The sequence below is a fragment of the Porites lutea genome, chromosome 6 (assembly GCF_958299795.1).
Source record: "Porites lutea chromosome 6, jaPorLute2.1, whole genome shotgun sequence".
Classification (NCBI taxonomy): Eukaryota; Metazoa; Cnidaria; class Anthozoa; order Scleractinia; family Poritidae; genus Porites; species Porites lutea.
The window spans coordinates 33,792,024-33,817,023 of NC_133206.1; the positions used below are offsets into that span (position 1 = coordinate 33,792,024).

General features: G+C 37.8%; 1 protein-coding gene across 6 annotated transcripts in view; it reads left to right on the forward strand.

The window, feature by feature from the left end:
* Window positions 1-1,443: 1,443 nt before the first annotated feature.
* Window positions 1,444-25,000, forward strand: part of LOC140940263 (oxysterol-binding protein-related protein 8-like) — a 23,764-nt gene continuing 207 nt past the window's right edge. Inside the window, exons 1-25 of one of the 6 annotated variants that reach the window (XM_073389166.1) lie at window positions 1,444-1,637; window positions 1,804-1,876; window positions 5,499-5,573; window positions 8,798-8,901; window positions 10,181-10,258; window positions 11,355-11,456; window positions 11,784-11,864; window positions 12,172-12,379; window positions 13,259-13,331; window positions 14,451-14,512; window positions 14,953-14,981; window positions 15,097-15,151; window positions 15,411-15,490; window positions 15,674-15,739; window positions 16,031-16,143; window positions 16,597-16,678; window positions 16,802-16,994; window positions 17,569-17,667; window positions 17,927-18,024; window positions 18,464-18,553; window positions 19,873-19,920; window positions 20,177-20,289; window positions 21,259-21,301; window positions 21,906-22,060; window positions 22,622-25,000. The exon at window positions 22,622-25,000 is cut by the window's right edge and continues 207 nt beyond it. In XM_073389166.1, coding sequence (XP_073245267.1) covers window positions 1,512-1,637; window positions 1,804-1,876; window positions 5,499-5,573; window positions 8,798-8,901; window positions 10,181-10,258; window positions 11,355-11,456; window positions 11,784-11,864; window positions 12,172-12,379; window positions 13,259-13,331; window positions 14,451-14,512; window positions 14,953-14,981; window positions 15,097-15,151; window positions 15,411-15,490; window positions 15,674-15,739; window positions 16,031-16,143; window positions 16,597-16,678; window positions 16,802-16,994; window positions 17,569-17,667; window positions 17,927-18,024; window positions 18,464-18,553; window positions 19,873-19,920; window positions 20,177-20,289; window positions 21,259-21,301; window positions 21,906-22,060; window positions 22,622-23,138 — 2,763 coding nt within the window. In that variant the 5' untranslated portion in view covers window positions 1,444-1,511 and the 3' untranslated portion in view covers window positions 23,139-25,000. Of the gene's footprint in view, window positions 1,638-1,803; window positions 1,877-2,190; window positions 2,420-3,191; window positions 3,503-5,498; window positions 5,574-8,797; window positions 8,902-10,180; window positions 10,259-11,354; window positions 11,457-11,783; window positions 11,865-12,171; window positions 12,380-13,258; window positions 13,332-14,450; window positions 14,513-14,952; window positions 14,982-15,096; window positions 15,152-15,410; window positions 15,491-15,673; window positions 15,740-16,030; window positions 16,144-16,596; window positions 16,679-16,801; window positions 16,995-17,568; window positions 17,668-17,926; window positions 18,025-18,463; window positions 18,554-19,872; window positions 19,921-20,176; window positions 20,290-21,258; window positions 21,302-21,905; window positions 22,061-22,621 lie in introns of those variants that run through there. The other 5 variants (XM_073389167.1, XM_073389171.1, XM_073389170.1 and 2 more) reach the window with 5 other exon arrangements.

The following is a 25,000-nucleotide window of genomic DNA, read 5'->3' on the forward strand; positions in this document are numbered from 1 at the left end:
GCAGTAAAACCCCATTTAGACGGACACCGGAGGGGGCCATAGAAAGTGTCCGTATCCCGGGGGGGGGGGGGTACTGCCATATATGGGCTATATAGGTATGTGCCGCTGTGAAGGGTATGGTTTCCAAACAGTTCACTCTAGGGTAGGGTATATAAATCAGAGCGTTTGGGTCTAGAATAGGGTATCATTTTTCAGGAAACTGATCAGTTGGTTGAAGATTTTATCTAGACTAGGGAAACAGCTACTCTAGGATAGGGGGGGATTTGGGGAGTTTACTCTAGTATAGTAGCAAAATTCAGCTGAACTAGCTCTGGCATAGGTTAAGGGTTCCAGGGTCCCAGTGGCACATCCCCACCCAGAAATTCCTAAAGTACCCCCCGCCCTGGGGTCCGTATTAAGTGGGTGTCCGTATTAAACGGGTTGATTTTAGAGAAAGTGTAAGGGCTTTCTTTCCCCAGGGACAAAGCAAACTGTCTGTGTTTTGCAGGTGTCCGTTAAAGGGGGGTTAGTGTACTTAGTTACCCTCCTGCAGCCTAGAAATGTGCGGTACGACTGACGTCACAGGTGGTTCAATAGGCGAAGTTCTAGGCGCGGTTACTAATAGGAACTTTTAAGGTATGACAGTGTTTTCTGGCCCGGCCCAAGATCTTCCACTTAGGAAAGTTGGACTCTACTTATACCTACTTTAAAAGAGACTGTTACGTGATACAAGGTTTTCTTGTTAATTGACTGATCCCTTTACTTGGGATTACAGTGTTCAATTCTAAGGGGTTTTAATCGAGGCGCTCATGCGTTTAGACTACTAGCAGCCTGGTTAGCCTGTGCTTGCAGCACGGGGCGGGTGGCAGTCCGAAGTGTCCCAGAATCCAATTTTGGAAGGAAGGACCAAGGCACAGAATCCTAATAAAGGATCTAACCAGCTATAAATTAAATTGAGCCACAGAAAGAAGCAAGGCTGATTTTACAGTCGGGAATATATATATTTTTTGTTACCAGAATTTCGAAAGGCACTTCCTTCTCCAGGGTCTTGCATACAAAAACTAACCAGCTTGCATATCAGAACAGACTAGGGATTTTAACGTGTGCCGTTGAAAAATTTTAGTGGGGCTTAACTGTGTTCAGCTGTGTGTTTTTCAACGGTAACTGTCAGTTTAATTCTAATCATTCACCAACAATCAATTAATTTTTGCCTAATATTGCTCTAAAACGTTTCTATAAAGAAGTCTGGCATGGTTCCAAATTAGCTGTCATCTACTTTTCTCTTTGTTTAGAAACACTTTACTTTATTCATTTACCCATACAAAGCGTATTTAAGGAAATGTTTGTTTCTTTAAAGCCCAATGGTTTGCTTGAGGCTTTTTTTTTTTCTAATACGATCACTACCCCCGAGAGTCGACAACGTGGTTCGATCGTTGCTAATCAGTATTCGATAGTTAACACTCCCGGGATTTGTGGTAACAAATTTACATGTGCTTGCGTTTATTTACCGAGCGGTATTAGGACACTAAAGGATGCAGAAGGCGAACCCGTCGGTTTTTTCTCCGACGATTGTATCGAATGAAGACCCATTTCTTTTTATTGATGAAGCCGCGGAGAAGCCAGCTGCTAAGATTAAGGATAGTTACAGTGGCTATGAGGTTGGTTACCAAAACAATGTGTTGATGAATTCTTACATGTTGATTCATTTAATACTGCGGCTTTCTTGGTTTACGTAGCGAAATATTAATAGTTTTTAGGCATCCAGACATCAAGTATTTACTTGTATCAAATAACGACAATCTTTTTCTCTATGTCTTTTATTAGAGTGACACCTCAGAAAGCGATGAGGACGAAATCGAACATCAGTCGGCTGCCGGCTTTTACCCGATTCACCCTGGTTAGGAAAATTTAAGTCTTTAATAATTTGACTAAAAGTTTACATAACCTATCATATATGCCAAGCTGTTTTCAATACGAACACCTGATTGACTGATTTCCATTTTTATTTCAATTTGCTGCGAAACACGAGACGATTCGACTTCAAACCGGAATCAAGTCGTTACCGGAAATATCGTCATTGTTTTGAGGGGCCTCTTCGGAAATATTCTCCGGAATTTTCTTTGGGACTGCCTGGCTGACAGACTTGCAGAGCACTTCTCATCTTGCCAGAGTCAAACGACGTTAAAAATTTAAACCGTGTATATTTTTCTGCACTTTGCAGGTCAATCGTACTTTTAAAATATGCAAAATGCGTCATTGAATGAATGTCAATGTTTAATCTGACGGAAATTGACGTCAAAATTCTGCCGAGTGCCGTTTGATTCAACCGGCCGCCATATTGAAAAGGTCTGGGTTGCTTTCCGTCTGTAACTTTTTGGCGAGCTTGACCTCCTTTATGGGATAAACTCGGAAATGAGTGTACGAAAGAACGAGGAGAAAGGTATTTTAGTTTTTTATTGTTGTTTTGAAATCCTTTGGGAATTCAATTCCGGAACGATAGTGCTCAACGCCTATACTACGCGGAACGGTGATCATCGACAGGTTGAATTATCTAGAGTGATGGCAGACTTGTTAAAGTCAATTTAACAACGCTTGCTTTTTCGATTTTGCGTTAACCTTGAATAAAAAATCAGAACGGTCCTTCGACTTGTTTTTAAAAATTTCTATTGTTTTTGGGCAAGGACCTTGAGCAGACTGCTTCATCAAATTAAAATGCACATAAACCAGATAAACTTTTAGTGAATAAGCTGAATGATTATTTCGTTGATAGCTAAGTTTTTGCTTTTTTGCCTGGTACCTGTGTAATGAATATTTTTTAACTTACATTTTACGTTAAAACAAATCACTTAAAGAAATATGCGATCACTAATGCATTTACTTTTTGTAGACCTAAATTAGAAACGCCGGTTCTTCAGCAATGTTTACATTAGATGCTGATTTTGCAATCCCAGCTTGTAATTAACATAAAAGCGTTTGTCTCGTCTGATTTGTTGTTTTTCCCGGCCCTAACAAAAATAAACATGAGTTTGTGGTCATTCTATTTACAGCTATGTTAAACCTGAATCGTTGTTGCGCTTTAAAAATATTGAAATCTCTTCCGGAGCGTTCCTGTGTGATTTGCATACGGCAAGCGAAGTTTGGACTCTTTAAAACAAAAAATAAATATATTTCGATATTGTTTAGAACGAAGTTTCATTTTGCTTTGTGGGTTCCAGAGAAACAAGTATTGGCTTATTTGCATTCCAAATTGCTAATAACTTGTCTGCAAGTTCTGTCTTAGAAGGAGATGAATTATTTGTGAGATGCGAGATTCCGTATTTTTTAAACATCCCGTGGACACCTTGGGTGGTTTTGAATCGTTTTTGGGCATGGAGATTTCTAAGGTTCTGTAGCGACGTATCTTACCATATTCCAAAGTGAACTATGTCAGGTAACGGACATTCGGAGCCCAAGGAAGATATTGGGGAAGGAAAACGTGTTAAGTGTACCCCCAAACGAAAAAAATTCCGTTCTTTTTCCTTAGGTAAGTCATGTCTCGCAGTTCTGTCGAAATCGACATCTTGTATCCAATTCTGTCAGCTTAAGCTTTTTTTTTTTTTTTTTTTAAGTATTTCCCTTGATCTTGGAATATTTGCTTGAAAGTCAGATGTTCTCTGTATGATACAAAATAATTAGGACTTTGTTTGGCAGGGTCTGCTTGTTATTTTTTGACAAGCTATATAAATTCAGTTTATAAAAATTTTTAAAGGAATAGAACATGATAAGCTTATACACGTTGGCACACTTCCATGCCAGGTGCCATTTCTCTTTAGTATCAATCCAGAAATTTAACTTGATTTTAATCCAGTAATTTGGTCACCTCAATCTCTTATTTTTTGTGAGCTTCTGTGCATATAGTTAGTCTATATTTAACAACAGTCTTCAATGAAACTCATCCCACAGGGACATTTGAAGTTAAAAATATACATAACTACTGCAGTATTTTAAAGAGAAAGACATGTGATAATGTCTTATTGAAATGAAGTTGGTGTCTCAACAGAGCTATATAAGTGGCATATCAGTAGAGATGTGTGTGTTGAGGGAATATTTAGTTCATATCATCTATCTTTAATAACCTGGAAACAGTTTGCCTCCAGGATTTGGAAACTGAAAAAATGTTGTGAAAACATTTTTATGAGCACAATAATGTATTGTATTAGATCAAATATTATCCTGGTTAAAATGTGTAAGATTTTGTTGCAATTGACATGCTTAAATTATTCTATTCACTGATAAATCCATTTTATTGTTTGGCTGTGATTATGTAAGGCAGGTAGTTTTGTGCAGATCCATTTGATTCACTACAACACTGGCATCCTGCTGGTTTAATAACCACATAAGGTGCTAAAATTTGCATTGAAACAAGCTCATGATAAAATCGTGAGGCGTACCAAACTTTAATTTTAATTTGCCTTTCATTTTCTTCTCAACCAATCTCCCTATGTTTGTTGTAATGTTACACACCTCGGCAACATTTGTACCGAACAATTTTGTTTGTCATCCTTTTATAATGTTGTTTTGCCACTATCAGAGTTAAGTGACTTCACTCTCCCCGTAACAGTTACCCTAGAGACAGCCAGTATTTCATTGTGAGTCTGTAATTTAGAGGGTGTTTTCAGAAGCTAGTGAAAATATGCCAACCGAATGCTAAAGTTGCAGGCAATGTTTTATCAAGTTGTTCTCAAGGAAAAGTAGCTTGCATGTGTTAATTATTAATGCCCACAGAAGCCTATGTAAGACTCTTGGCACCTTAAGTGCCTGTCAGATGTCAAAAGTGACTGTCAGATGTCAAAACCGTGAACAGTTTCTAACAAAAAATGGGGTCGTTTCTTTAAAAATAGGGTTAAATTACAGGTGTGATCGACTTAATTTGATGATGTTGTTAGCCAGCTGTGTGGGAGCTGCAGAAACAGTGCCCTCTCACGGTTCCCACAGGAAAAGCTTTAACATGTTGCAACTGTCATGTTGTGCTTTTAGTGGCAGAGGGATGGGGTTAGTTAATGTCCTAGTTAAGAAATAATCCCAGTTGTTTCTTGCTTCCAAAGGTTATCTCTAGGTTAGGAGTAGCTATGCACTAAAGCTGGTAAACAGTGTGTACTTCCCAAAATAATAAACCACTGCATCACCCAGTCGGCTGCCTGATGAACCCCCACTATACGTGCCCACATAATTTATTTTATGAGCAAGGGTTTGAGACAAGACTTACCGGTTTTCATCCTAATCCAAGAAGACGAGACAGTCCAACCCATTCGCAGATGTCATTACAAAGCCAGCACTTTTTCTGCAGTTATTTAGAGATCCCTAGTGTTGGTCTGGTCGGGGTTTGAACTAGTGGTCTCCTGCGTAGACCAGGGCTTATTCAATTGAGCTAGTCAGACAGCAGCACTTGAGACTGGTTGGAGTAACCTCTTTGTAATAAGCCCTGCTGAAGACCTCTGAAAAATTAGATATTTTAAAATTATGTTACATTTTCTTTACAGCTGATACTGCCCTTCTTCTAGGAAATTTGTCACGCAAGTCCAACAATGAAGATGAGGGTCGAAACTCTCCAAAAGGTAAGAACTTTTATTAAGCGATTTCTTTATAGAAACTCACAGTAACCAGTTTATCGTAACCATTGCTAATACAAGTATTTAATTTTTGGTGGTCTTCCCAGGTCCCCCCTGCACTTCTGTTCCAGCCAAGGCAGGAAATATTATTTTAGAAAGTCCAATTTAAAAAATTATTCAAGGTGGGGGTGAAGGAAGTAGGTATGCTTCCAAACCCCCTTAAAGGATTTTGTTTGCTATTGTTGGTACTTGGAAGGTTTAAGCATAATACAACTCATGTCCACTCATTTCACTTGTGCATTGTGTACTTTAAAATGTGGCCAAAAGCAATCACTGTCTAAATTTTTGGTGGCAAATACACTGTAATGGTTTAGCAGGGCAAGCTGTCACTAAGGTTAAGGTTGGCATCTATGAGCATGACCCCCTGATACTTTCATGCATAGGAAACAAAAGAAAAATAGAACTAAAAAATAAAAAAAGGAACTTCCTAGATGTTTGATTCCCCACCAACTACATGTACCCAGCAACTTGAAATCATAGTGATAGCCCTGGTTTAGGAGTAAACCACTAAATGGTTGTTCTTATCAACAAAGTAAATTACTTGATAATTTAAATCAGCTAAGTGTGAAGAGATTTAGAGCTAGCATTTAAAGTTGATTTTTAAAAAAAACAACTTTAATTAACGTTTCTTGCTATTTTGCATTCCTGACAACTGATCACTGAAGAAAGAAGCAAAAAAAGAAAAGATCATGAATATACACTGTCTACGAAGATTCAAATGGATCGAGTCAAAATGTCTAAGTTTGAAAACAGATGTTGTTGTAAAATTTTGTATAAAATTGCATTTTCTTCCCTTTTTGTGCTGTCTTTTTAATGTTTTTGCATTAAGTATTATCTTCATTTTCTAAAAATTAAATATTATAGTCTGATTTTAAAATATAATAATTGCTGGTGTAGGGTTACATTTGGCAATAAAGCCATTAATGTATTCAGGAAGATTTTATCCTTTTCTCATTGTTTGTCTTTTTGATTGGCTTCTTTTTACCATAAAGCTTAGATGGAATTACAGTGTGCTTCAATTTCAGCTTATTCAAAGTTCTTTACTTATGTTCACCGAGGATTTGATTGTTCTAAGAAACATTTCTGACAGAAAAGTAAGGTCTTTCTATAACACATGGAAATCAATTCTTTGAGTGCAAATCAATAATTTCCTGACAGAGCTTGTTCAGGTTTAACGTAAGTTATGGCAGCAAAGAAAAGTAAAACAAAAGCAAGAAAACAAGGTATGGAATTATCATTCTTTTCATTTAAACTGAAATGTTAAAATGTTGATTAAAATAGTACTCATTCATTGTAAATTCCAAATAAAACTTTTTTGCAAAATAAGCTACAATAGTTCAAGCTGTTCAAGATTTACACTGTTTGGCTCCAATATTGAATATGAAAATATGTCATAATATTCACCATAAAATTATACACATAAGTCTTCTCACAGTATTATACACATCAGTCAGAATATACTTAGACATGTTCGTGAAAATAATACAACTTTTAATTTACCATATGGTTTATTATATACTTATTTGCTTTTTTTTCTTCCAACATTTGCCACACTGATATCAATGAAACAAATGAGTACAGTGAAATTGACTTTCTGTGGATTTAAAATTATTATTGTTTTCACTCTACAATTTTATTCTCATTTCTCATATCAGTTAGGTAATATTTCTGATTTATGTGAAGCCATGGTAATTTTGGTACACCTTTGCTGTGAGCCATTTTCAGTGTGCCAGGTGTTGAAATTGCAATCATTAAGCATTTCAGGGTGTCTTGAATTCAGTGTTGAACAAAAGTGACCAAACCATTTGGCCAGTGATATAAACTATTGTGAATGTATAGTTTATTAAGGCTGTGAATCGGACTGCTGTGATTACAGATGTGATGCTTTATATTTACAATAATACTGAGTAAAAAGCAGTGCAAAAAGCTTTCATATTTGACAGTTGCTATTTGAAAGGTATAATTGACACTACTGTAGCATATCAGATGTCATATTACTGTGTATTGCCTTAGCGCACACACAGCCATAATACAATTCTCACACTTGATGGACTCTTAGAAACTGTTCAAAAGCTTTGGGAAATAATTTTCAAATCAAAGGTAAATTTTTGTTTTTGTTTCTGTAATAAAATAAAATCAAGAAGTAGTAAATAATTAATTTTTGCGGCAAAGATCTACATTTTAGATAAAAGTGTATAAAGTATTAGCTGGCTTGTGAATATAAGGGGATGATCTGCAACATACATGTATAAAAATTCACTGTGACGTTTTATTTTTTTAGTTATTAAGCAGGTCTGTCTGAATGAACTTAATTTAAAGCAACTTGATCAGGCTCCTCAAGAAAAAACCATGTTATAAGCAAGCCATTTTTATTGTAGTTTCCAGACATAATAGCAGTTTGGAATTACAAAATAGAGAGCTTAAAAGGGGACATTTTTGAGCAATGCATGTCAATAAAATTATTGGAAGTAGACTGTTTGTTTTCTTGGACAGTGTTTTTGCCCATTTTTTCAGGTAAAATCCTCTTAGTTGAATGCAAACTTGTTAGCATCAAGCGCATTAAAAGGAAAAAGGCCCCACATAAGTTTGACACGTGATGCTAAAAAAATTCCTTCACTTAAGCCCTGTAAAAACAGCCCTGGTTTTTTGTTCTTCTGTCCATTTATGGGTTGTTGATAAATATCTACCAAGCCACATTGACAACGGAGGACAACAGGCCAGCCGAGACCTATGTAGGCCTTACTGAGAACTTTGCTTGAACAAGTGAAATGAACTTGTAACTTCCTGCAGGAACTTACGCAAATTTCTTATTAGCAGCTTTACATCTTTCATTTTGACGTAATATTTTCTCATTCAAAGTCTGCGCATGTATGTGTTTACTAGTGTACATGTAAGCTTATGTTGTAATAAACTTTTCATGTGGTAATTTTATCTGAGGAGTGTTGGACATGCCATGTGTGGTACGAAACTAAGTAGGAATAAAATGCCCAGTCGGATCTTGCGTTGATATTAAATCACCCAGATTATAACGCTCTAGTCCTTCTATTGAGCACTCTGCCAACAGGTTTTGATACATATCAAATGGTATACATCTTCCTTTATATAAACTCCAATAGTGACACCTGTATCATGTCATGTTTTTTGATCCTATATTTGTGGTTTGTGTTTAGTTCAAGATGACTCAGAGTTTAATTTCAAATTTGATGGCCCAAGCTCAAGAAATTCAACACCACCTGTTAAACAAGACAGAAAAGATAAAGAAAGGGAAAGACTGGTAAGTACACTTGTCTGTTGGCTTTAAGAAACATCTTTCTCTACAATGGTGACATTTGTTCCTCCTTTCATTGCTCACCAACTTCTGCCCAGTCCTAAAGGTGGTCATAGTTGTTAGGCGTGATGTGTCACTTTTTAGGCTTCTTACATTACAATGTTTTCTCAAATATGTGCTACCCCCAGTGAAGCTTTATCCCAGCTGTATTTGAGACAAATCATTCATGAGCATTGTCCCCAAATAAGTGCCAAACCTGATGCACTTGGAGAGGTTTCTTTTACAGGTCAGATTCCACAGGTTACATTATTACAGGTCGCTGTTTTATTGATAGTTAAGTAAACCAAGTAAGGCCATCCCAATTTAATGCTTCGTTTCCCATCACCCGACCAACCCATTTTTTTGGAAAAGTCAAAAAAAAGAAAAATCCAGAATCACTTGTAAAGAAGCAAGTGTACTTTAATTTACAAGCACATGATCTTGTCTTATTAACACCAATTGTCTTAAATTATCATCAATACTTTGTTTTCGTAGCCTTTTTAGACATTTGATAGTCCTGTTAATATACATCTTTTACCATCTGATTATATCTTGCAGACTAAACGTGAGATTTGATATACAATCATGTGTTCATTCTTTTTTTTTTTATTTTTTTGCCCGACCGACCGACCCACCCACCTTCACGAGAGGGAGGGCAATGGGAAACAAAACATTTTTTTGGGATGGCCTTATTTCCCCTTGATCAAAAACAGCAGTTTGGATAAGGATTAGGGCTAGGAGACACTTCTGGTCTTGTTTAAAATCTGTAGCACAATGGCCTGTATTCTGACCTGTGGAATGTGACCTGTAAAAAAACACCTGCCAGACGCACCTCTGTACTAAGTTACTGAAAATTTTTCATACTGCTAGAAAAGATACCATTAAATTAAAAGTGCTATCCTTAAATAAGCATTGCTTTTGAGCGGTGAAAAAGTTTTATAAGTGTTATAAATACTTGTTTTTATGGGATATATTTGGCCTAGTCCTTAAGCAGGTAATTAAATAACATTCAGTTTTTATCAGTTTTGACCACATTCATCCTGGAGTAAGCCAGTAAATTGACTAAAATTGCAAGCAGACAGTGTTGAGTTTTAAAATGATGCAAATGCATTCAAGGAAATTAAGTAGATGGAAAGTAAGTGGTCACAGAAGTTGATAAAATTAGCATAACCCCAGATAAATGTAGTATATGAATATTTGTAGAGGTCTCAACTTAATTAATAGGTATGATAAATCATTTAAATAGCAGGACCTTGAGAGGAAACTCTTATTACCAGAGCGTTCTCCTTCAATTCCAAGAAAGGCTTCCAAGGAATCTTTCAAGGTACAAATATTTATTATTAGTGTCTATTTTAGAACTATGTTAAAATGTTTTTGTCTAGAGCAAATCGTACATGCAGAGGTACTAGTTCTTCAGATATTTGCAACAGTACAGTATTGATTTAGATTAAAGGGGTCATTTCAGATCATTTAGCAGAGCTGTCAGTTATCACAGTTTTTCTTTTTCAAAGACATTGAGTGACATTTCAAGATCAATGAATCAATGTGTTTGCAAGTCTTTCAGGAGAAAATAGTGGCGCAGATAATGCTGAATAAATGACAAAATAAATCTCTGTGTACCGTTCGGGTTTGTAGCAAGACAGGAAGTGCTACAAACTTGCAAAAGTAAAATTTGCATACGGTGTTTCACATGTAATTTGATATCTTGCTTTTCCAGGCGTTGCAACTATTTATTGCTTTTTGCTACATGCAATAGTGACTTAACGTTTCTAGCAGTGGGGAAAAACTCATGATTTTAATACCAAAGGTTTTTCTAAGACTTTTAAATTAATCTGAGGCCATTTTCAGACAAGAAACTTCAACTGCACTACAGCAGAAGTCACATTTTACATTTTCGTTTCAAAAGTGCATAATGAGCAGGGAATTTTGTCATTCATTCACCGGAAAGTTGGCCTGAGAATCATAAGTTTTAGGCGCCCGTTCCGGTTCCTTGTGTGAAAGTTTGGTCCCCAAGGGCAAATCGTAGGCACCTTTGGTGACTTGGCACCCGTTAGGCAGCAGCCTTGCCACTGCAAAATTTAGGGATTTGGGCAATGGGGTTGGGTGAATAAAAATTACCGGTAGGAGCATCTTTACCTTAGAAAACATCTTGGATACACCGTATCCCCTGGGGAAGTCTTGCATAGGCCCTAACACCAAGATGGTAATGAGTAAATTTAGATTGGATCACCTTACAAGTGACACCTTGAAAAAAAATGCATGGGCAGTGAAGCCAACCACAGATTTAGTTAAGTTAAATTCCTGATTATTTTATGATCATAAACCATCTGATATATATACATGCAAAGATAAAAAGTATGTAAACGTTGCAGGAAATGCTATTGAACTGATCTGTTTTCTTTACATTTATGCTTGGGTAGGCAATGAAAGAGAGCTACAGGCGAGAACAGAAAAGAAGGATAAAAGAATTATCTAGTGCACTGAAAGATCCCTCAGTCATTATTCTTTCATCATGGCTAAAGGTGAGAAAGAACTGATGCTTAAGAAGATTAGATGCATCAACTAAGTTAATTTAACAGGTCTATGTAATGACAAGTTTTAATTTGTCTTGAGGAATGAGATGGTATCATTACTTTTGTACATCAGTATTTGACTACTATTTATATATTTGTTTTTTCACTTCTTTTAATTTTTGTTCTCAAGCCACTGATCCAATTTACTCTTTCCAAGACAGACACTTTTTAGCTTTAGGACCAGCGGGTCCATCTTAGGGAGGTATCTGCTTTACAGGAGGGTATCAATGGGTTGCTGGCTTTTACAGTTAGCGGCTAAGATTTTGTGTGTTTCAGGTGCGTGGAACATTGAAGGGCTGGGCAAAGTTCTGGTGTGTGATTAAACCTGGAATGCTGCTTATATACAAGAGTGCCAAGGTATTTAAACTACAATGTATACAGTTTATTGATCGAATAAGCACACTCAATAAGATTCTTTAGGTGAAAACATTCTGTGCTTGTTTTTCAACCTGTAGACCTTTTTGTTATCCAAACTGTTAATATTGTACCATTAACCAATAGCCCCAGTTCTCCACTCAAAAACACATTTATAGTCCATTACTATTAATTTTGACACATGTTGGTTAAAAAGAAAGTTAAACAAAAACTGTCGAACCACTTGCAGTCTGCACTTTTAACTGCTGAACAGATAGTAACAAACATTGTTCTATCATTTCTTGCACAGCATGGGCAGTGGGTTGGCACTGTTCTCTTGAATGGCTGTGAGATTTTAGAGCGCCCTTCTAAGAAAGAAGGGTTTTGCTTCAAGATCTACCATCCCCTGGAGCACTACATATGGGCCACAAAGGGTCCCAAAGGAGAGATGGCTGGGTCCATAACACAGCCCCTACCTAAGGATCATCTCATCTTAAGAGCAGACTCAGAATCTGACGGTAAGTGAATATAAATTAGCTTGTATGCAGTTTGGGATTTGGACGAAACATCTATTAGTCCCAACCATCTGAAATGAAAATTTATAGTCAAGTACATTTTGTGGTGAAGGCAGGAGCCAATAACGAGGAGCAAGTAACTTTCATGTGCTCTTTTTACAGCATTTCCATGGACCAGTTTATTTTTAGAATGGTTTTTGTGCAGAAACCAGTCAGCAAAACCTACAGCTAGACCTTGATATCTTATACTTCAAATGCACTCATAGGCATGGCAGAGATTCCATTTGTGGAAAAAAGTGCCCTAAAATATATCTAAAAATAAGCAAGTCTGTAAAGATTCTGTTACTTAGGCCTAGTATGGGAATTGTTCACTCCTTATGGCTCCTGTTGATATTTGCGAGCAGTCCAAGAAGAATCCCCTCACCACACCCCCCCATTTTTGTATTTCATGGCATAAGATGTGAAGGAACCTCAGCAACTTAGTTCCACTATAAAGAGTGGGATGTATACAATTATTCCAGATGTATTATACCTGTAGGTTTGAGAAAGGCACCCCATCTAGTTCCCTATAGCATCTGTGCTGTGTTGTAACCTTTTCCTTTGTAGGTGATATGTATGCCTTATTTATAGCTACCATTCCAAATTAATTTTTTTTGGCCCTCTCCCCCGCCAATACTCCCTCTCTTAGTTTCTTCCCTTTCCCCTCCCCCCATCTGCTTAGCTTTTTTCTACCCTTATTTACTCCATTAGCTTGTTCTCCTGTGAAGAAGGTATTGTGTGATCAAGCTTAATGTTTGTGTACAATCTTTCGTTCTTTTACCATGTTATTCTGTTAATTATTACACTCAATCAATCAATCAATCTTGATTTTTATCATTACAGGACACTGTTGGTTGGATGCTTTAGAAGTTGCTCAAAACCAAGGTTACAGCATTCAAAAGGAAAACAAAGGAATGTAAGTGTATGCTAGGGTGCTAATCAGATGGCATGCATAAAGTTGTTTGCACTGCAATCAGAGTAAAACCCACATGTACCTCAGTTGCCTATTTCTTTATGAAAAATGTCACAGTCAACTCTGTCAAACATGGCTTAAAATTATTGTTACTCTAACACAGCTAACAAAAGTATGAGGGATCTGATCAACAACAGAAACCAAACAGTCAGAATTGTCAATGGCCAGTTTGACAGTGTTATTAACAATTTATACTGTGTGTATTTTGTTTGGGATCAAGGGGTTCTTTGAACTGTTATTTTTCAGTTGTGTAAAAAGCATCTTAGAAAAGCTCCCTCCATGAAATACTTAAGAAGAGTACCATAGTGTTTCCTTAAAAAGTGTGGTATTAGTTTCATTTGGGTGGCTACAGCTCACCTTAATAAAACATCAACAGATCATTTTTGAATAAGAATTCACATAATAAATACTAAAATTTTAATAAAAGAAATATAATTTCCAATCTCCCCGACTGGAAAATAGCACTGAAAACTGTATAAAATTTGTCGCTTTATAATCATGGTGATGGCATCATTATGAAATCCACATCAAGACATTGAACTCCTATAATTAATAACAATAGGTGCAGGACTGTTGATGTACATGTACATTATGTCCATTATTAAGATGGCCATTACATGTACATGCACAGATGAATAACAATGAATAGATCATGCCAAGAGAGAATAATGCCACAGAGAGGGAAATGCCTGGTGTAGCCCTTGGGACTGATGTGAATTTCACCAAAGTTATTTTTAGACCAATACAATAATTGATTGAACTCAATTAGAAGTTGGTGTCCTGAGGGATCTGTAACCTGTTATTCAGTGTTGTCAAAGGAGAAAATTGGGACATTATGCTCTCTTGGTGTGTCACCATAACAACATTCTGTATTGTTTGCTTTGAGCCAGTCGCACAGTGACATTTCAAACAATCAATTAAATTGAGTGGATGTCCAATGAATAAGACTTCCGTTTATAAAAAATTACAATCTCTTGAAATAACTTAGAAGAAATTCACACTAACACACTAGGATTCACTCTTGATAATAACAGCGGTAATAATAATGATGATCAATGGCAGGTTGAGTGAACTGTATGGCAAAGATGACAAAGAGGACAGGGATGATGAACAAGGGCTTCCTGGTAAAACAGCTAATAATGATAATAAGTTTCCATTTAGTCATTTATGGACTCTGGGATGTCCCTAAGAGCCGGCTGCTGGCTATAATATCACAGGCTGAACAAGAGCCTTCCACCGGTTCAAATTGCAAAGGAAAACAAAGATGTGGGGTAATTTTGAAGGTGCAATTGAGTAAAAAAGCTGGCTTGACTAACAAAAAAGCCTGCTTAACCTTTCCCTAGTACTTAAATACAATGTACCAGACAGCATTAAATGTCGTGCAGAGGTTTTTGTAAGGGATGTCTGCTTGTATGAGCTGTTAATTGAAATGTTTGATTGATAAAATATTACTTTACTTTTCACTTGTTACGTTTTTACTTTCCACTTGTGTCCATTTTTTGTCATTTTACTGTTGTGTTGCCTGGTAATGTTTAACACCTCTTGTTTCTTTCTTTATTCGTAGATCGTGATGAAGACAGCAATGATGGAATGGTTAGTTCACATTATATATTTTTTAAACAAAGTAAGGGGACCAAGAACATGGTTAACCATGAGATTACGAAGTCTGACTCTGGTATTTTCTTGCTTTCTTGTTGACTGTTTTTAGGACAAGTCTGACTCTGACAATGAATTAGATGACACTTTAGGTCCCCTTGAAAAAGGTGGGTAGATCAGATCAAGACATAACTGTTGTTGTACATCCTAGTCACTTAAAGTCCAGAAATGCATGCAATGGCAAAAATGGCAAAAAAAAAATAATGCCAGTGGGCTGGCGATTCAATCTTAGTTTAAAGAAAAAATTTGTGGTTTTCATATCAAGCTGCATCTGATTATTTTGAATTTGGTTGTTTAGGGTGATGATGATTATTTATCCATTGTTTATTATTATTGAATTAAGATGTTGTATTGCATTTATTGCAGATGCTAATGAAGAGATTGATGATGGGCCAATTGTAGAAACAGTTTATGTGACGGAAAAAGGAGAGGAGTACTTAGGACAGGTAAATTTTGTTACTCCATTGATATTATTATATGAATATTCTTGGCTTACACTGGAGTGTTTACCTCAGGGGTCAGTTGTTAAAAGATAAGCTTCACTGAATCCTGCTTTGATTGTAATGTCAGTGTTCTTTAGCTATTCCAGTTGAATTCATTTCAAGAACTTATTGACCAATCATTTTTAGGCTGGTGAAGCTTTGGAGGAGATTGAAGATGAGAACAAGAGTATTCTTTGGGCACTTCTGAAACAGGTCAGCTTACATTAAAGTATTAGTCTAAAGAGTTAAGATGCTGTAAAAGCAGTGTCAGTCAAAAGTTGGAGTGTCCATGGCAATTAAAGTACCTAGTATAATTTTGCATCAATAAGAAGAATGGGCTTAAGTTGTCGAATTGATTTTTAACAGACTATTAAATCACTGTCAGTTTTCATTGGGTTATTGCAGGTAGTATAAAGTTGGTGAAAATGTTGTAAGTCTATGGTGTCTACATAAATGCCATGCTTTACATGTATGTACAATGAACCTTTTTTCATTGTCTCTCAGGTTAAACCAGGCATGGATCTCTCTAGGGTAACTTTACCAACCTTTATTCTGGAACCAAGGTCATTTCTTGACAAGCTGTCCGACTTCTACTTCCATACTGACATCTTATCTAGGTAACTAAAGAGAATGTTGTTAAATACAAATTACAATGTACCATTTGTCGTAATGTAATGCAGAATTGTGTATGGGATTTGAACGAATGCAATGTCTTTCAATTTTCATTTAATTCACTTGTTTTTGTTTATGCTTTTCCTTTCCAATATTTTTTTTGGTGGTATTTCAAACATTTCACCCTATGTACATAGAGAAACAATGAAGAGCCAAGTATAACACACTTTGCTTTTGCTTTGGGTTCACATTACTTTGTAAGAACAAGTTTGGATCGACCAAAAGTCTAAATACTGTTCTCTTATGTATTACCTTGGGCAAGCTCCTCTCAGCTGTGGGTTTGTAAATTGAACCATTGTTTCCGTTTTGTCTTGCTCTGTACTCTGGTGTGCTATAACCCTCAATTGAATTAAGAACTGTGGGACTTATAACAACTGTTTTGATGATGTACTTAACAGAGCTGCTCGAGAGGAAAACGCCTACAGCAGGATGAAAGAAGTAGTGAGGTGGTATCTGGCGGGATTCTACAAAAAACCAAAGGTTTGTAGAGAAACTTATAAGGCTGTATAGTAACAGTATAATGAGTAATGTGTGTCCATCCATAACCTTTCATGATCTTAGTCTGTGCAAACAAATAAACTGTGCTTTTTATTATTTATCCAGGGTTTAAAGAAGCCCTACAACCCAATTATTGGTGAGTCATTTCGCTGCTATTGGCTTCATCCCAATGGCACAAAGACATACTTTGTGTCTGAACAGATTTCCCATCATCCTCCAGTATCAGCGTATTATGTGTCCAACAGACAGGAGGGATATGTACTCAACTGCTCCATTTTGGCCAAGTCTAAATTTTATGGTAAGCTTTGGGTTTTTCCTTTGGTAATCTTCAGTCATACTATGCTCACAGCACTGGTCTCTGTGCATATCAGGTGAAGGGTAAAGGTAAAGGAGCACACGAGCTAAAGGCCCACACGGCCGGAGCTTATACCGATTTCCGTAGCATGAAGCATGCCTAGGAGTATTGCTACTCCCCCTGGACGGGATACTAGTCCATCGCAGGGTTACCCCGAAGCACTGTTTCGCCGGTACCCATTTACACACTTGGGTGAAGGGAGACAAAGTGGAGTAAAGTTCCTTGTCTAAGGAAACAACGCGACGGGCGAGGCTTGAATCCCGGACCTCCAGATACAGAGTTCGAGGTGTTAACCGATCGGCCACACAAGCTTCCGCGATATCGCCTCACAAGAGGGTTAAAATACTCCCTATTCGATCTTTCTTACCATATCAAAACGGCTATTAGAATTTAAACACATTATGTTATACATAAGAATTTTTTTCATGTAACATAAATTGGTCTTATCTATTTCTCTTCTCAGAAATAATTCTTCCTCATGATGTCTTTATTGAGTTTATTAACTGTTCTTTTACAGGAAATTCTTCATCAGCCATTTTGGATGGGTGTGGGACAATGACGCTGCTAAGGTTTGGAGAAGAGTATGTGATGACCATGCCCTATGCACATTGTAAAGGTTAGTTCACAAAACAGAAAACTTTTTTTTGTGGCAGCCTTTTGAAAGGGAAGGGCAAAAGAATTTCGGCGCGAGGACGCGCGCGAAGGGGAAGGTAGTAGTAGGGAGTTCCTTCCCCCCTCGCGCGCCTTTCGCGCTTCTCGAGCGCCCGAAATTCCCTTCCCCTCCCTTTCAAACGCCAGTGCTCTGTTTGTTAACACAACTGACTCTTTGTTTAGAGATGTAATTCATCTTGCACGCTTTTCGTTTTATTCTTAAGGTATTTTGATTGGCACGCTAACAATGGAATTGGGTGGAGTTGTCACCATAAACTGTGAAAAGACTGGATACAAGGCTGAAATCGAATTCAAGCTTAAGGTATGAAACTGGGTCTTCCTGTCGTCCTGTAATTACCTTCTGAATTAAATTGACATAATGAGGATTTGCTGGGAAAAAATTTTAACCATTTTACGACCCACACAAAAACCACACTTCTAAGTGTTTTTTTTTTTTCTTTGATGCAGACCATTTTATAGTACTTTCGGCTGGAACTTGCTATTGTGCTACACAAAATGAATTCATAAATTCCTTCTGTTACTTAAAAAGAAAGATGTTAACTACTCCTTTCCAAATTTATTACTATCCATAGTAAATGGCATTATAGAGAAGTATAGTATTGGAATTTACAGAATACGGGGTATATTTAGGACAAAAATTTTTGGCATGTGGGATAGCTGACCCCCTATTAACAAACGGGGCTTCATGATCTGTTTAACGTTTGTTAAAGTGCATTGAGACTTTTTTGTCCATTTATCAGCCATTTTGGAAGAAGAGTGGAGAGTCGAACAGTATTGCAGGCAAAATCAAAATGGGCAAGGAAACATTGTGCAGAATAGAGGGCAAATGGGTGAGTTGAAAAAAAGGATACTTTGTTGTAACTCCTATGGAGTGACTGTTACAAGAGTTTTAAAGAAGCAAAGGTTTCTCAAATGTTAATACCTCTGCTCGCAAGGTACAAATGTTGCAACTCTTGTTCAAGAAATGTTGAATTTTGTGTAAACATGTGTAAACATGCCATTTTTAGCGTTGTTAAATGAGAATATAGATGGGTTCCATTCAGTACAACAAACTGCGAATTCTTGAACAACGAATGTTGAATTTGTTTGTAACTCGTCGAACAAACTGCAACATCGCTCGCAGTTTGTTGAGCAGCAAATATTGAGCGATACTGACGTTACGCGAACTATCACATTCGCGGAAAACTGTCATTTTACAAACTCATTCAACTTACCTACTTTTAGCCTGGTAAAAGAGTAGTCAACCTTGAAATATGCTCCATAATTAAAAAACAGTAAAAGAAGTAATTGTTAAAATGCATTTGTTTTCGCGTGGTTATTGTTGAAAATGGCAAACGGTAACCGCAATCAACCGCAATAAATGGCGCGAAAAATAATGATCACGTGGTCACCTTTGCCGTAAAACCCACACACGCCTTCGACAGTCATATGCCTTGGGAAATTAAGCAATTTCTCTCGCGGTACATTAAGTGTCCTTATTTGAACAAACTCAATGAAGAATTCTGCAGTGATTGTATTATGCAGAACGTTTCATAGCAGCCTAATGACTGTTTGTTTTACTTACGGGAAGCAAGTGAATATAATTCACAACAAAAAAAATTGATTCATTTCTGTCTCTAAAAATTCGTGTTATTCTCAGAAAAGCCTCATCTTTTTGTATTTATTTCTTACTTTTATGTCTTTTATGAGTCTACTTTGCTCCATATACGCTTAAAAAATCACATGTTTTCTGCGCTTGTCAGTAAATTTTTTTGTAATTTATACGCCTGCGATAGCGAAAAAGGCCTTTATACGTTAAGCAGCTAACGCCACTGGCACCCTCTTACTTGATACGCACGAAAATACCGGAACGGCACTCGGAACACCCCAGCAAGCCTGGGAAAAAAACAAACAAACAAACAAACAGAAATCCCTACCCAATCTGAAGATATTCCATTTTTTGTGCTGTTTGCGTGATCCAGTTGATGTGTTCCGCGGGGTGTTTGGTTTCCCGGGTTTTAATACATACTGTTTCATTCGTGGGGTTCAGAAACCCGGTTGAATGTCCCACGGTAAAGGTGCGGTCACACGCTGTTTTATTGTTTCTTCGTGGTAAAAGGCTTACTGTAACTGTAACTGCTCTGTTTTTTGTTTTGTTTTGTTTTTGTAGGATGGTGAGATTCTTATAACAGACTTAAAATCTCCAATTCCTGCGGGAGTAAGTAAAAAACACTATCTTTCGAGTTGACTTTGCGACGACAAAAATATATTCTGACTCAGTTGCCATCACGTGAAGTTAGCGAAAGCATTTTAGAAGCGACGTGATATTAAAGAAAGCAAGGAATGGTTATCGATTATTCTTAATTAGCTGGGCCTTCTAAAGCACTGATTAATTCTCCTTCAGTCTTTTAAAAGATAATTTTTTATAAGCGATTAGAACCGGTAACCAAGCGACTTCACCTATGTTTTTTTAGGAAGTGGAACCATTACCTGAGCTGTTTTGGGACCCAACGCCTGAGATCAGGAGTCAGAGGCTTGCCAGATATCTAGTGGACTATAACACCCAAGGAGAATTTGAGTCTGAAAAGTAAGTGCCTGTTCTGGATTATAATTAGCTTGAGTATGATTGTCAGGGTGGGTGTTGTCCTGACTGAGATAGTCATGTCAGGGACGTGGGCTTAAGCAAATACGCACGTCAACCGGTAGTGGGCTGTTTTCATTCTTGGGCCGTGATTTTGCTTAAATGTTGGTCAGATCGTCTTTATGAGACTATGGACGATTAGCAATACAGATTTTGAAGCGTTATGGAAAATTTAAAGAGAAAGGGGCTCACTTCCGTTTGACGTGCGTCGTTCAAAAACGCTTTTGCTTAACCCTTTCACTGCCAATTTTAGCCAAAAGCAAATTTCGACCAAATTTCCGATTTTTCATTTTGTGAAGGTTTGACAAACAAATATTACCATGTGTAAGTACAGGCAGAGAGCTTTTATTTGAATGGTCACATCATAGGATTTCGTCCACAGACTCAAAAGTTAGAGTCATCTTACAAAATTCTTTCAAGTACCCTGGCAATGAAAGAGTTAAGCCCATCTACTCGGACAATCATATCAGTGTCCGATCTAGGGGAGTTTTGTTTCGACCACAGAGTGGGCCCTTCTCTTACCTTAAGGTCTGGATCGACCATTTCTCGGCATGTGGACACGCTTTCCTTTACCCTGAGAAAACAGCCAAAATTTCGCGACGCTACCCGAGGTTTCCCCGCAAAATGACGTCTGAGAAACGAGCGCTGAAATTCCATACTGATGATGCGTCACTACCAAGATCTGGGTAGAGCACTACTCAAATATGGACTTCCCGTAGTCGTTTCTCAGACTTCATTTCGTGGGGAAACCATCATTCAGTTCCTCATTCATTTTTCGTTTTGTAGCCGATGTAAACAACCCCTTGATATGAGCATAACATGCTTGCCCATGCAACAATCCTGAGGGACTGTTTTGCGCCAGATGATATTATCATAGGAGAGCTGTGCATTATTATCACTGCCTAACTTTTGCAGGTTGTGGACACATGTCAGTGACGCTATCAGAATGAACGATCAGGTAAATTTTGCATATGATACGTCATGTGGTGTGATAATAGCAATGCTTTTTCACCTACGTTCCCGTTCTTTGTGTCGTCAAGCATTGTCCCTCCTTATCGGTTGCGTAACGACACAAATACAACAATTCGCCAACTGAAGACGCGTAGGTCAGTTATTCGTCAATTGTTCCCCGACCCTGGTAACCGTACCAGAAGTCTTTGCGAAAGTTAACTCGGCCCAGTCTCCTTCTCGTTTCTAAAGTGGCGACCGGGAATGGAGCTGAAAAAAAATTTGGCGGAAAAACAACCGGAGATTCGCCTCGCATCTACCTCGTGCTTTCTCCTCTATCTGAATGCCTGAAACGGGCCATGAAACTAAAAGAGCGTTCATTTACAGGCCACCTCTCCACAACGGCCACCTCTCTTAAACGGCCATTTTTTTTGGCGGACAGTCCATACATACATTCACCCTTGTTTCAACCTCTCAACAATGGTCACTTTCTTCTGTCCCCAAGGTGGCCGTTTGAAAGAGGTTCAACTGTAGATGATGATGAAGTGGTGAGAAGTCGTTAGAGACATTCTGAACAAGCATCGTTAATTTATTAATTTTTCTTAAATATTTAGGAAAAAGCTACAAACGAGAAGTTTATTCTTGAAGAGGCGCAACGGAAAGGACACAAAGAAAGGAGAGAAACTGGAGAAGAGTGGATTCCTAAGCTGTTTGAAAGAGATCCAGCGGCTCCTAATGCTATCAACCGATGGGTTTACAAATATAGAGAGTAAGTACGAGTTTTGCTGCTACTACAGGACGACAGGGTTAGATTAGAAGTAAGTAACGCCCAAGTAATAACGCGCTTGCGTTTTTGTTCGATTCAGGTTATATATCACTGTGTGAAAAGCGTGACACGCTGAAAATTTCGTTCAATGTAAATGTAAATTTTTTTGGTGATTCAGTGCAGTATTCATGGTGTATTTTAGGTTTACCAAACGCAAGCCCAGAAATAGACTTTCATTCGTCGCTCGCGGTCGGCCGCTTCGCGGCCAAAAAGGCTCGCTCCGCTCGCCAAGAGGTCGACTTGTAGCAAGTCTAGCCCAGAAAAGGCACATCGTCCACAGCTCTACAGTTCATATTTTGTGGTGGTCAATAAGTCTCTTGACTTCGATCGCAAACTTTTTACCGGGTTGTGGACTTCGAGAAGTTCTAGTGAATCAGTAAGCAGATACGTTTGTCTTTTGTATTACCTCCTCAATACACTGTCAATACATGCACTCCGTTAAGGATCTTTTCGATAGATTTAGTATAATGGTCTGTTGCCTAATTCTTTGATTTCGCTTTCTAGTGTGAGGCCATGGGACCCAATGACAGATCTGAGAGAGTATGAAAATGACGGTATCATTAAGACTCAGTACCGACTAAAGGCACCAATGGTGCGAACAACAAGTCTACTGAGTGTCCAAACACCGGAAATCAAGAAACCGATGTCTAAACGAAAACGGCCTTCATCTGGCCGATCAAGGGGAAGTGGACAGGCGAAGGGATCACGACGCAATTCCATGGACCGTTCGGGAGCGTCAACGCCCGATCCTGAAGCCGAGCACTCGAGCAGCATCGAAGATGACGATGATGATTCGAGCCTGAAAGAGAGTATCGACGCAGCGACGCTGGAGAAGGTATTTCAGCCGCTGAAGGATTTACAAAAGGAGTGTGTTCAGCAAATGAGAGCCATCAGGAGTGATCTGAGACGACATTACTCCTCTCATCAGGACGATATCGCCACTCTACAGTTTAAAGACTGGCTTCTATTGCTGTTATTTGTCATCACCCAGGGGTTCTTCCACTGGTACTACAAAAGGTGACCTGTACTGCACTGCAGGGATACAATTAATTCATTTCTTCACCCTTGGGGAAGAATTGGGAGAGAGAGAAAGGTGCCTTCTCTCACCCTCCCCCTTGGTGTATTTTGTCAGGTTTTTGCCTCTTTTGAAAAGGTACTTGTATGTAATTAGTAGATGTTAAGGTCCTATATTTGTGCCCCGTGGGGAGTCTGTTTGGGGTACTTAACGTTAACGCGATTGGTCTCGTAACCCCCTCCCCCTCCCCAGTGAGATAGAAACATCCCCAATTTATGGCATTGTAGACAGCGAAGAACGTGCAAAATACACAAAAAAAATGACTGCTAAGACTTTTACATTTTAAAGGAGGAATTAAAGCTGTTGTGTCAGTCATTCTGGTGTCTTGTAGACTCAAGATGATATTACAAAAAACGTATTTTTATATCATGAAGATGTCTGGGAGAAGTTTTATGTTCTGCTTGTAACTTTCAGTTTTCTTTTGAATGAAGCAACAGTTCTCACCATGTGCGTTTTTTAATTTTTTAGTAAATAATGATTCCCACCTGCTTATGTAATTTTGATTTTGCTTATTTATTTCAATATGATTTTCACGAAGGCCTTGCATTTTGTCTTAGTTAAAGGAACAGTAATATCTAGAAGTAAAATAGGGAGTAAAAATGAAAATTCATATTGAACAAACACATTTTATATATTAAAAAATTTTAAAAAGAATCCTCAGACAAGCTACACTTTGAAAAAAGAGCCTGTCAATGTTTTCAATCGCTGTATACGACACTTATAAAGTTTCTAATTGTGTCGCGGTTATTAAAATTGACCTTCACTGAAATTTCCACTTAAGGAAAAATGTACAAAGTATTATGAAAAATTCAATAAAAGTATTTTATCCTTATTTATGAAAAATAGTGATCACAAATTTATTATTAGGAGAAATAATTGTTATTCTCAATAAATGGTAAGATTGAGGAGAAACTCTAGCCGGCGAAGCCAAGCCTTTCTTTCAATCCCAGAGAAGTGAAGCTTTTTCCTCTCACGTCGTGGGAAAACGTGGACAGTTGGCTAAGGGATACCCCAGGTAGATTGCCTAAACACTTTTTGTAACGGGTGATATTTGATGGCAGTGCACTGTTTCTGGATTAGGAAACAAGTTTAAATAAATTAGAGCATTTTTTCTCCTTTGGGTTAATCTTTAACCTGTGGCGTTTTCTAAACTTCTCTGTTGCATCAAAATGTCCGTTCAGCCTCCAACGTATTCTGGTTAATTAGAGCAATGAATAATGAGTGGAACCACGTGTATTGCTATAGGGGTCCTGTCGACTGCGTCATCCACAGTGACGACGTACTCCACGAAAAAAAAAAACCTGGAAACAATGTTGCAAACAGTGCGGTTCTTTCCAAGGCGTCTAGCCCGTTGGGCATTTTTCCCAGCGAGCGGCGCATGCGTAGTAGTACTGTCAGTTTTTTAAGTATGTTTAGGGACAGCAAAAATAAAAACCGCGGTATTAGAATGTTTTGTCGCACTGACATTCAAATGTCACCTTTTAAAGAAATTTAAATAGGATAGTTTTTTGTTGTTGGGTTGACATTAGTAGTTAGGCGTGTCTTGTGTTAAGAAGACGCTGTTGGTTGGTTGTAGTCGTTGGAACTGAAGTGAACAAATTTTTACCAGTTTTGTGCAATGGTTGTTTTTGCCATAAACATTTGAAAACCGTTTACGTCATTTGCGTACAAACTGGGACGCAGAATGGAACGGATGCTGTTAAAGAATTTCTTGTTCCGTTGACCAGAACTATCAGGGACTTATTAAACCTGGTCAAAATAGATGCATGATGTTGTACCGATAAAATCCCAGTACGTTGGTGACAGGG